Source organism: Canis lupus, chromosome 9 (assembly GCF_003254725.2).
Source record: "Canis lupus dingo isolate Sandy chromosome 9, ASM325472v2, whole genome shotgun sequence".
NCBI lineage: Eukaryota > Metazoa > Chordata > Mammalia > Carnivora > Canidae > Canis > Canis lupus.
This window is the reverse complement of record NC_064251.1, coordinates 44,967,470-44,979,877: the sequence shown is the minus strand read 5'-3', so window position 1 is coordinate 44,979,877 and position 12,408 is coordinate 44,967,470. Positions and strand designations below refer to the sequence as shown.

Sequence of the window (12,408 nt, the reverse complement as noted above, 5' to 3'; positions counted from 1 at the left end):
GTGAGGAGACCTGGGCTCAGGTCTTGGACAAGTTACTTAGCTTGTCTCAGCCTGCTTCCTCTCATCTCCTTTCTACATCTCATAGTCAAGAGGATCAAATGGATATGAAAGTATATTGAGAAGTATAAAATGCTGCCCAAATCTGGGGATTATTGTTACCATAAGGAAGATTAGATACCAGAAAACTAAGGCAGGCAGATAGGGATTTAATGCTTCAAACTAGAGGTCTCAAACTGACAGATCTGTTTTGTTTGGACCTCATTGGTGGTGTTTTTCACTCTGAGCCAGAATTTCAAAATTTTAAAATGGAATTTTACATAAAAAACCATAATTGGAGCTTGACTTCAAAATATAAAATTCTGGCAACACTGGGACCTTATTCTCACATGACAAAACTTGCTAGACCTGGAGGGGCAGACATGGATATGGCCTTGGCTCTTAATTTACCATAATTCCCCTATATCCTATTGTCTCCTAGACTGTAAAGCCAGGTGTCACCATTTGTCATCATTTCTTCACTGTTAGTTTTCTTTTAGAATATTTAATTAAGGGGATCCCTGGGTGGCGCAGCGGTTTGGCGCCTGCCTTTGGCCCAGGGCGCGATCCTGGAGACCCAGGATCGAATCCCACATCGGGCTCCCGGTGCATGGAGCCTGCTTCTCCCTCTGCCTGTGTCTCTGCCTCTCTCTCTCTCTCTCTCTGTGACTATCATAAATAAATAAAAATTAAAAAATATATATATTAGAATATTTAATTAAAATAGGAAAAAAATGAGATGATATGTTTCTTTATGAAAAGTAAAGAGCATTTCTACCCATTTAATATTTCATATTGGCCTACTTCACTCATTTATATTCCCTATCTGACCCTCTAGATAGATTAATACTTGAAGATAATACCTCTGCCTCTTCAGTAAGCAGTAGTGTGAAACATTACAAGGTTTTGAGCAAAGAATTACATGGAATAACTACAGTATTTAAGAGAGTGGCACCTGGCTTGCTCAGTCAGTATAGTATCCAACTCTTGGTCTCTGCTTGTGAGTTTGAGCCCCACGTTGGTTGTAGAGATTACTAAGAGAGAGAGATTCTTCAGAAGTAATACAGAATAGTAGGGAGGAGGAAGCCATCTTAAGTCATGGAGGTCTACTAGGTAGTTATTGTACCACTAATCTAAGCCTGTGGTGATGGGCCCTTCTAGGTTGGGGTGGTAATTTGGAAATTGGGTTTCTGTCAGCATGTTAAATTCAGATGGTTGATCTCTGCTTTTTCAATGGGAAGAAAGAAAATGAGTAGAATATAAGAATGACTCTAAAAAAATTGATGATCAGGTCTCTGAATTCAGTGGTAATTAACTGATTTTTCACTCAATCATTCTGTGTTCAAATTCTGTCATTTTTTTCTCTCAAATGCTGCCTGTATCACCTTCTTAAAATGGCAACAAATTTTTGTTGAGTGAGAAGTTTCCCTTGAAATTTAAAGAATATGAAATAAGAAATCCTTACACAGGGTCACCTGGGTGCCTCAGTGGTTGAGCATCTGCCTTCAGCTGAGGGCAGGATTCTGGGTCTAGGGATCAAGTCCCACATTGGGCTCCCTGCAAGGAGCCTGCTTCTCCCTCTGCCTATGTTTCTCTCTCTCTCTGCCTCTCTCTGTGTGTCTCTCATGAATAAGTGAATAAAAAAAAAAAGAAAACCTTACACAATTATTTTTTATCCTAATCTGAAAAATCACAGCATACATTTATGTAAGTCTTGTCTATATTTTTATATACTTCTATCATAAACACTTCTTTATAAGTGAACAAAGTGAGGTACAGTTCTTATAGGATTAATATTCTAAAGCAGTGATACTCAAACCTTAGAGTATATCAGAATCACCTGCAGAGCTTTGTTGAACTGCCATTTGCTGGACTCCACACACAGCATTTGATCTGGGGAGAGGAAGGCAGTAAAAATTTGCATTTTTAACAAGTCTTCCAGTGATGTTGATGCTGCTTATCCAGGAGTCACATTTTGAGAACATCTCCTCTAAAATCCGTAATGGTCACTTGCACATACTTGATGTCCATTAGATACATGTTTATAGTTTCCAAAACTTTTGTGGTTTGGTAGAGTTTGAGATCTGTCATCACTTTATCTTTTTCTCCTTGATAACCTTCTGGAGTTTAGCTTGCACTTCTAAATGTTAAAATAATTTTAACCACAGGAGAGCATTAAGGAAGCAGTTAGGAAGGCACAGTTGGTAGGATGCCTGGATGGGTCAGTGGTCGAGTGTCTGCCTTTGGTCCAGGACGTGATCCTGGAGTCCTGGGATCGAGTCCCACATTGGGCTTCCTGCATGCAGCCTGCTTCTCCCTCTGCCTATGTCTCTGCCTCTCTCTCTGTGTCTTTCATGAATAAATAAATAAAATCTTAAAAAAAAAAAAAAAAAAAGAAGACAGAGTTGGCAATTAGCTTTTTTCTTGCCTTGCTAAACTATGCAGCTTCAGCTGCTTTACATTTATAAGATATAAATTCAGAAAATGTAACTGATGCTTCTGAATTAATAGCAAGCCATTTTACAGTTGTTTTGAATTGTTACAAACACATAGTCATTATGTTTCAGATTATTGAGTGAGTCATCTTCAAGAAAATGAGTGAATACATTGTATGACTTTGGACAAATTAGCACTTTTCTAACTGAAAGGAGCATTTGTATAGTCAAAGCAAGGCCTTTTGTTTTGAGTTAAATTTGGAATGCTAAAATTCTCATTCTGGGGCTTGTGCATAAGGTTAAAAGTTTGATAGTCAACTGAAAGCCCTGCCTTTATTTTTTTAACAACCCAACAACAGATAGTGGCACCAAATCCCACATTTAGAGTTGAAAATCAGACTAAACCATTTTTTCCTCCAGGGAAGCTCTGCATTTCAAATACAGTATCAAGCAGTAACTTCAGTACTTAGAAAACCATAGCTGGCGAAATGAAGACTGGTTTTTTAGTACTCTTGCACATTATCAAAGACCCATTTAATAAAAAAAATAGACTGGGAAATGAAAAACTTACCTAACATTTGAAGTAATTTTAACTAATGTTCTTAACCAGAACTAAGGTGCTGATAAGGTACAAGGAGATGTTTTTTTGAGTAATTTGCAGTAGAGTTTTAAAAAATAAGGACTTTTGGGGTTTTGTTTTTTATAGTACATTGATATTTTCCCCAAATGAAAATGGGTTTATTTTTTCTAAACATAAAATTTTCAAAACTCATACAATACAGGAAGGTATAAAGAAGAAAGTAAAAATCACTGTATATCCTATACTCTGAGAAAACCATTCTTAGCATCCTTCTGGTCTTTCGTGTGTGTGTGTGTGTGTGTGTGTGTGTGTGTGTGTGTGTGTGTGTGAGAGAGAGAGAGAGAGAGTGAGAATTGTCAGAGTATATCAGATTCTCTGACCTTTGCTCTTACTAAAGTGGATCAATAATGAAAATAGCCAAATCTGAGTATCAGAAGACATACTAGTCTCCCTGATTGATCTCTGTAGTTCTGAGAAGCCAAAGTATAAAGTAATTTAAAACAGTAAGACTTGGGGTTCCTGATTGACTTGGTTAAGCAGCCAACTTTTGATTTTGGCTCAGGTCATGATCTCAAGGTTGTAGGACTGAGCCCTGCATCAGGCTCCACACTCAGCATGGAGTCTGCTTGTCCTTTTTCCTCTGCTCCTTTCCACTCATCATGCTTACACGCACGCATGCTCTATCTCTCTCTCTCTCACATATACATAAAATCTTTAAAACAATAAGACTTATGTCTGAGGGTGAGGAGGGGTGTTTGTGTGTGTTTAAAAGTTGACATTGTAGGGGTGCCTGGGTGGCTTTGTTGGTTAAGCATCTGCCTTCTGCTCAGGTCATGATCCCAGGGTCCTGGGATTGAGCCTGGCATCTGGCTCCTTGCTCAGCAGGAGCCTGCTTCTCCCTCTCCCTCTGCCTGCCACTCCACTTGCTTGTGCTCTCTCTCTCTGTCAAATAAATAAATAAAACCTTAAAAAAAAAAAAAGGTGACAGTAGATAACAAGACTTGCTCATGGATGAATGAGATTGGGGGAAATGTGTGTGTATATGAAAGGCTAATCAGTTTTGAGCAATGGACAAAAAGGTTTTACTACTGATCTTTATGACTATGAAGGTTTCGACAATTGATTTGAGCTCAGAATTGAACAGAGAAAACAATATGTGTCAGAGCACTTTTTTTTAACAAAAATGAGATAAAAATATAAATGCTGACGTATAACCTGCTTACTTCACACTTTATTTTGGATATCTTTCCATGTCAACAAAACTGTTTTTTTTTAAACAAATCTGTTTTTAATGGCTACACAGAATATAATACATTTTTTTAACTTAAGAATTTCATGGTGATAGGCTAAAAAAAAATGAATCCTAAAACTCCTTCAAGCTCTGTTTCTTTTGAAAACAGTGTTCTTTAGCTTATTAGTGTCACATCTGAAGTCTATTTTAATTTTAGATAATGACTTTGCTTTGTTCTTTGGCTAGAATTTAATATTTACATATTTTTGAAACCTTTCTCTCTGATGAATTGGGTGAGCTGCCTGTCTAGACATTGGGACTTTATAATGTAGCTTCCTTGAGGATAAACATTGCATGCAGTGGCATGATGTAAGACTCTTGGTGAAAAGAAATTAAAGGCAAAGGTGCAGTGTAAGCTTAAGGAATAGTATTTCTTGATGTTACTGAGGACAGAAGTTATTTTATCAGGTTACTGTTTGTGAACTGCTTGTAATCAAATTACAAAATTAGTCACTGAGAGAAGTTTTAACATCCTTTGATAGATGAGCTTTGCAAACAGGTTGACATCTTATCAGAAATAAAGCAGAGGCAGATGACTTCTCAGACTTACCTCAATCCTCAGATTGCTGAATTAAGTTCACCTGACACTTGTAATAGGTTTCCAAATTTAAGCAATAATCGGACTTTCTTGGAATAATTTCATAGTTGCTGTTGTTGCAAATATTTATTTAAAATTCAAAATATTACTTTGACTGGACAATTAGAATAAACTTCAGTGATATCTTTTTTTAGTGAGAACTGGAGTTAATCAAATGCACCTGAGTTGTCTTATTTCAGTTGTCAATTCCATGTAAATTTTGGAGGAATTTAAGGAAACACTGGACTTGCTGCCAATTCTAATGTTAGGGTATTATGTACAAACTGCCATTTTTAATTACATGTCTCTGATTAACTTGATGAATTAGGTTATTAGATTTTGTCAATCTTCTTCCTAACAGGAATATGAAATAAACCTCCAAACCAGTTAGGTATTAGGTTTTTCTTTATGCTGTGGCTCTTAAAATTTTAATTTCTTAACCTTGAATCTTGAAGCCTAAAAGGGAATTTGAAAGTTCAGATCCATCCTCAGCATTGCAATTTTTTCTATAAGAAATTTCATCTCAACCAATTTTTTCTATAAGAAATTTCATCTCACCTCAACACATATATAGGTGTTGAATTAACGTCATGGCTTTTGACCCCCTGATTAAAGCTCTACTTCCTTTTAGTAAGAATTAATTGGGTGCCTAGCTGGCTCAGTTGGTAGAGCATGCAACTCTTCATCTCAGGGTTGTAAATTCAAGCCCTACCTTGGATGTAAAGAGTACTTAAAAATAAAATCTTTAGAAAAAAAGAACAATTACATTGTTACTCTCTAGAGGTCTGTGATCAAATCCCAAGGCCTCAAAATGCCTTTCTTCCGTGTAAGAAGCTTGGCATTGAAAAAATCTGAGTTGCACCTATTACTCAATTCTAAATCAATGTAAAATGACTAGGGTCTTCCCCATTAGGTTTGGGACCTGATGTTATGATTATATTAATTAGCAAGGGAAGGCCTAACATTTGAAATGCTCTTGATATTATGAGTAAATAAACACACCTCATTTTTTAAAAAGAAATAACTAATATTTGCCCTGAATATCCAAAACAAACAAACAAACAAACGTTTGCTTACCTGCTAATTTAGCCTGATAACTTATACGATGGGTGATATTTGTGGAGGTTGTTTCTTTTTTCTTTTTATCAGTTTCCACTTAGCCAGTCAGTTGCCACTGGTTGGTGTAGAAGCTGTGGATAAATTATCAGGAGCACAGTTCAGTTGTTCCCATTCCATTTGTGTTTGATCCTTGCCAGAAATTCTTAGAGCCTTGACAGAGGATAAAAGAGCCTCTAACATATTCAGGAAACTGAACTAAAGTTAGCTCAGAGCTTGCTGAGGCAAGCCCAAGTTTAGATATATAATAATATCTGAGATCTGTTTATAAAAGATTCTAGTTTACCTACAACTGGGTTTCTGAATAGTTTAATATTTTATGATGTGTTCCTAGAATCAGAGAGTCTGTGCTGCCTTTCAGGCCTCCTTATGTGTATTTACTAGTATCCATAGCTGTATGTGTATAATGCTTGTTTAACCCAGCCCACTAGGGTTAGACCTTCATCTATTTAAATATTAGTTCTTAGCTTCTCACAAATGAATTTGGTTTCTTTGTTACTTTATGAGACATAAAGTTAGCAATACAGCTCTCTACCTTGTGTACTTAGAATCAGAATGGTAGGCATTACCTTCTTGTTGCATCAGCACCTATTAGAAACAAGCTTTAATTTTTTTTTTTTTTTTTTTAAGAAACAAGCTTTAATGTGGCAAATTCTGCCTTTGGTGCTTCCCTACTTTTTTCTAGGAGTATCAGAACAGAAACGAAGAAATAGCCACTGGAGTCGCACCTCTGCCTTGCTAAATGGCTCACTTAAGCCATGTGACTGGGTCTCTTTTTTTCTTTGCCTGGCTACTTTTTTTTTTTTCTGGCTACTTTTGAATTAGTGACAGAATTGAGGGAAAGGAGAAGCACTGAAAGAATCCTGAATAGAAATTTCTGCCCCATTTCTGAGAGATGTCTTATGCCAGTTGATGAGATTGAAACTCTGTGTCTCTTCTGAAATAAGGAGTGGGGGGTATTTTATACAGAGTAAACTGCCTCTAGTACACAAGTTTCCTGGCTATTTATTAACACATTAAAAGAAGAGTGACCCAGAATGTATGCTCTGTGAAGGCAAGGACCATCTGGTTGCCTTCAGCGGGGAGTCTGCTTTTCCCTCTCCCTCAGCCCCTTCACCCCCCGCTCATACTCTCTGTCATTCTTTCTATAAAATAAATAAAATAAAATAAAATAAAATAAAATAACTATTGAGATATAATTGACATTCAAAAAGTTGTACATATTTAATATATACAGCTGGATGAGTTTGGAGATAAGTATACATCCATGAAACCATCACCACAATCTATGCCATAAACATGTCCATCATTTCCCAAAGTTGCCTCCAATTCTATTAATAATAGTTACTATTATAAGGACACTTAATATAAGATCTCTTTTAACAAAATTTTTAATAGATGTTTTTGGGGAGCACTTTTAGGAAAATTGAGCAGAAGGTACAGAGATTTCCCATATATCCTCTAGCCCCACACATGCATAGTCTCCCTCATTATCATCATCCCCCCCCAACCAGAGTTGTACATTTATTAACAATTGATGGACCTACATTGACACATCATTATTACTCAAAGTCCGTAGTTTACATTAGGGTTCAGTCTTGGTGTTGTACATTCTGTGAGTTTTGACAACTGTATAATGACATGGACCTATCACTTTGGGTATTAAACAGAGTAGTTTCACTGCTCTGAAAACTGTTCCCCTACACACCATGGCAACTACTGATCTTTTTACTGACTTCATAGTTTTGCCTTTTCAGAATGTCATATAGTTGGAATCATACAATATATAGCCTCTTGGGGTGCTTGGGTGGCTCAGTTGGTTAAGTGTCTGCCTTCGGCTCAGGTCATGATCTCAGGGTCCCTGCTCAGCAGGGAGTTGTTTCTCCCTCCCCCTCCCTCTCTCCCACTTGTGCTCCCGCGCTCTCTCATTCTCTCTCAAATTTAAAAAAAAATATATATTCTTAATTTGTAGCCTCTTTTTTTTTTAAGATTTTATTTATTTATTCATGAGAATAAAGAGAAAAAGAGAGGCAGAGACACAGGCAGAGAGAATAGTAGTCTCCATGCAGGGAACCCGATATGGGACTCGATCCCTGGACTCCAGGATCACGCTCTGGACTGAAAGCAGGCACTCAACCACTGAGCTACCAGGGCTTCCCTGTAGCCTCTTTAGATTGGCTCCTGTCACATAGTAATATAAGTAAGTAATATAAACAGTAAATATAAGTAATAATTTAAGATTCCACATGTCTTTTCATGGCTTTTTAGCTCATTTCTTTTTAGTGCTGAATAATGTTCCATTGTCTGGATGTATTTAATTTATCCGTTCACCTACTGAAGGACATCTTGGTTGCTACCCATTGTTGGAATATATTAAAGTACAACCTTAAAATGGCACCATGTTATTTTACTCCAGGTACTTAAGAAAAAGGTGTAACTACAGTGTCATTGTAACACTAACAGTAAATCCTTAATATCATTAAGACACTGTCCATATTCAAATGTTCAGAAGGCCCTTTTAAAATACTATAAACAATCAATAAATAAAAATTTTTTGACAAAAAGTAATATAAGCCTCTGAAAAAGCAATTTCTTTATCACTGAAACTAAAGAAGGAAATCTTGTAGTGTATAATCTGTAAGATTTCAATAGAGTGCACTCCTCTTATATTAATAGCTTGCTTTGTATTATAATTGTTTGTAGGACTTGTATCTATGAGTCCAATGCTCACATTCATATACCTCACATTTCCCTCCTCAGTCTTTAGAACATGCCCTGGTAGTTCTTATTATAAATTACGCTAGTAGCCAGTATTTATTGAGCTTTTACTATATGCCAGGCACTGTGCTTTATATTCACTATTTCATATGATTCTTATAATCCAATAGGATAGGTATTATTTTATCTCCCTCCAATTAATTTAGTAACTTACTGAAGGTTTCATAGTTAATACATGAGCTGGAATTTGAATTTAAGTCTTCCTGAGCATGCTTTAAGATGCTGAGTAAAAAAGGTTGAATGATCTAAAACTGACCTTCTAAATTTCCTAATATATCTGTTGTCTGTTAACTTCCAGGCTGTAAGACTAGAGAGTACTTACCAGAATAGAACACGCTATATGGTAGTGGTTTCAACTAATGGTAGACAAGACACTGAAGAAAGCATCGTCCTAGGAATGGATTTCTCTTCTAATGACAGGTATGGTACCAAAAAAGGAAGGATGAGAAAACTCCTTTTTAAATAAAAATTCCAGTTGCCTTTTGGGTTACTACAAAAACATCTTATGCCATTCTACTCTTAAAGTTCAATGCCTAAAACTACGGAGTACAAAAGTATCTTAGCCATACGGTCTTGAGAGATGAAAATGATTAGCGAATGTCTTTGGTTATGTTCCTAATTTATCACTCTTCCTTACCTTCCTCTCATCCTTAGGTGGTAATGAATATAAAGCAAATGATTTAAACTTATTATCTCCAGGAATAAAAAGCTGCATTTTCTTTGTCATTAACTTTATTTTAGAATCACTTTGCTGATTCTAGAGCATGTACCCTTTGTGATAGTGTACCAATAGGTCTTGGGTTCAAAGAGGCCCCTACTTTAATCTCTTATATTTATTCATGGCCTTACACCTTGCTTTTACCAAATGTTTATGCTTCCTTTTTCCTTCTGAGTTAAAAGGACAGAGTTGATTCTTTAAACTCAGAACAGAACCTTTTATAATCATGCACCTTTGGCTTTAGCAGTACTTTGCATCCTGTAATTAAAGGTATCATACCGCACTCGGAACCTGGCTCTTTTGTGCCCCCTAAAGTTTATTGCTTTCCTTTTTTATTTTCCTACTTCTTCTGGAGAAACCTTAGGAAGACTGTGGAATGTGGCTAAGCAGATCTTTGCTCTCTAGATAATAAGCCTCAGGAAATCCTGCCAGATGTCTCAAAGCATTGACTTCCTGGTTTAGAACTAGAATGGAACTGTGGAGTAGCTAGCAGCATGACCCAGGCCTGGGAGAATTTAGCCACAAAGAAGAGGCTGGGAGTGATTCTAATTGTTCTGCTGTTGGGAAGAAAAGAATCACATTGTCATTAGAAGATTTTCCAAACAAGTGTTTACCTAAGCTTGTATAGTCAACCTGAAAATTATTTGTGGTTTCACAAGGATCACAAGGCCAGAGTTGTTACCTCGTATAACTCTTACAGCCTTTAATTTTATCTTCTGAAATTGCACAGGCTTGTAAACCACACTTAGGTTTTCTCTGCATAGATTTAACCTCTGATGTTAGCTAAGCAACAGACCTTTTGGTAAGCACTTCTCCTTTAAGAGCACCTACCTTGCTACATTCATTAGTATTATAAGACCTCTGATTTGGATTTTTCTCTCTCCATCTGTGCTATCCGTACAATAGTTGCTAACCACATGGTGACTATTTAAAGAAGTTAAACAAAATTTAAATTTCAGTTCCTCAATCACAGCTAGCCACATTTCAAGTACTCTAGTGATATGTGACTAGTGGCTACAGTATTGGACAGTATATACATAGAACACTTCCATCATTGCAGAAAGTTCAGGTGGACAGTGCTACTCTGTATCTTATTTCCTTTGGTTCTTCCTGACTCCTCCTTTGGAAACCCAATAAAACAAGCACTGGGACTGCATGGAAACTTCACTTCAGCCTTGCCCTAGAAATGTAAGGCAATAACTTCAGATTCTCCTGATCCAGTGTCTTAAGAAATCAGATGTGTGGGCAGCCCGGGTGGCTCAGCGGTTTGGTGCCTGCCTTTGGCCCAGGGTGCAATCCGGGAATCCCGGGATCGAGTCCTGCGTCGGGCTCCCAGCATGGAGCCTGCTTCTCCCTCTGCCTGTGTCTCTGCCTCTCTCTCTCTCTCTCTCTCTCTCTCTCTCTGTCATAAATAAATAAATAAATCTTTAAAAATATATTTATGATAAAGTAGGTTTTGTTACCTGCATTTTAAGATGAAGTAATTAAAGGACGCCTAGGTGGCTCAGTGGTTGAGCATCTGCCTTTGGCTTTGGCTCCAGTAGTGATCCTGGGGTCCTGGGATTGAGTTCTACTTCAGGCTCTCTATAGGGAGCCTGCTTCTCCCTCAGCTGGTGTCTCTGTGTCTCTCATGAATAAATACATATAATCTTTTAAAAAAAAAAAGATGAAATTAAGATGGAGAGACAGTGAATAGCTTGTCAGAAGGGACTGAAATACTGAAGATCAAATCCAGATATTTTGACAAGATGTAACTGCCCAGTAAGTGGTAGTTATTATTATGTTTGGTGCTGTTATATACACTTTTCAATGTGTTACCTAATGTAATCTTCAAAAACAGCCCAATCAAGAAGGTATATATTTATTCAGTTTTATAGATGAGGAAACTGGAGCACAAAGCAATTAAATAATTTGCCTAAAATTATGCAGTAGTGCTAGAACTCAGGGTCCAGAGCCCATCTGATTTTAGAGCCTGTGCTCTTAATCATACTTTGCTGTTCTGCCTCCCGTGTGTAAGGTTCCTTCTACTATACCATACTGCTTTTCTAGCTACACTGGCAGGAAGAGGGTGTCAGAGCCTTTGGGAGACTGGATGGAAGAGGGAAATGGTTTATAGTAGCCTTAAGAAGAGAAAGTGGCAGAGATCGGGGATAGATTACAGTTGTCCAGAGGAATGGTGTGTTAGAGACACAATTGGGAGTCCCTGGCATCCTATTCCAACCTGTTCCATTAGCTTAAAGCTAGTTTCCTCCCTGGGTTAATGAGTGATTTAAATAGGATTTTAATTTACTGTATTGGGGCTACCCTTTTGTTGCTTGCAGACAATTCTATTCACTCTGCATTTCAGCAGTGCTAGGCTAGTTCAGTGCACTGCCACCAAGTACTGTTTTACTTAAGTTGTATTGAGTGTATTTTGTCTAACTTGATCACAAACCATTAACAATTACTTTTTAAAGTATTTTAATTCCCTTTCCCTTTTAGAGTATTGAATGTGTTCTAATGTTCAATAACTACATAAACCTCAGGATTAAATTTGGACAAATTATGTATTCAGAGGTCTTCAGCAACCAGAAATAGTTCTTAGCATTAGAAATAATTTTTAGAGTTGAATTGGAGTCTGTGACCTTGAGGTGAAGCCTACCAATCACAAGTTAGCAGCAATCACCTGGATTTTTTTAGACAGTGTCCATTTTTGAAATAGCAATACAAGGAGCTCAGTCAGTAAGTTTTCTTTGTTAAATCCATAAGGACTTGACTACTTGTTTGATACAGCTCCAGAGTACATGCATTACATTAAAAGTAATATGATAGAAATTCCTCCACTCTAACACGACAGAATTTAGAGTTTAGGGGTTTTATCCTTTGTGTTGAAAGAGT

General features: G+C 37.1%; 1 protein-coding gene and 2 non-coding genes across 7 annotated transcripts in view; all 3 read left to right on the top strand.

Moving 5' to 3' along the window:
• SSH2 (slingshot protein phosphatase 2) overlaps window positions 1-12,408 on the top strand; it is a 238,819-nt gene that overhangs the window by 179,499 nt on the left and 46,912 nt on the right. For all 5 annotated transcript variants that reach the window (XR_003147115.2, XR_003147114.2, XM_025476266.3 and 2 more), the window contains one exon: window positions 9,112-9,233. Coding sequence is in view for 3 of the 5 variants with exons in the window: in XM_025476266.3 (XP_025332051.1) it covers window positions 9,112-9,233 (122 nt within the window). In the remaining 2 variants the exon portion in view is untranslated. The remainder of the gene's footprint in view (window positions 1-9,111; window positions 9,234-12,408) is intronic.
• LOC112677757 (small nucleolar RNA U2-19) lies at window positions 3,451-3,527 on the top strand. Its single transcript, XR_003147189.1, has one exon. It is a non-coding gene; the product is annotated as a small nucleolar RNA U2-19 (small nucleolar RNA).
• LOC112677756 (small nucleolar RNA U2-30) lies at window positions 4,114-4,184 on the top strand. Its single transcript, XR_003147188.1, has one exon. It is a non-coding gene; the product is annotated as a small nucleolar RNA U2-30 (small nucleolar RNA).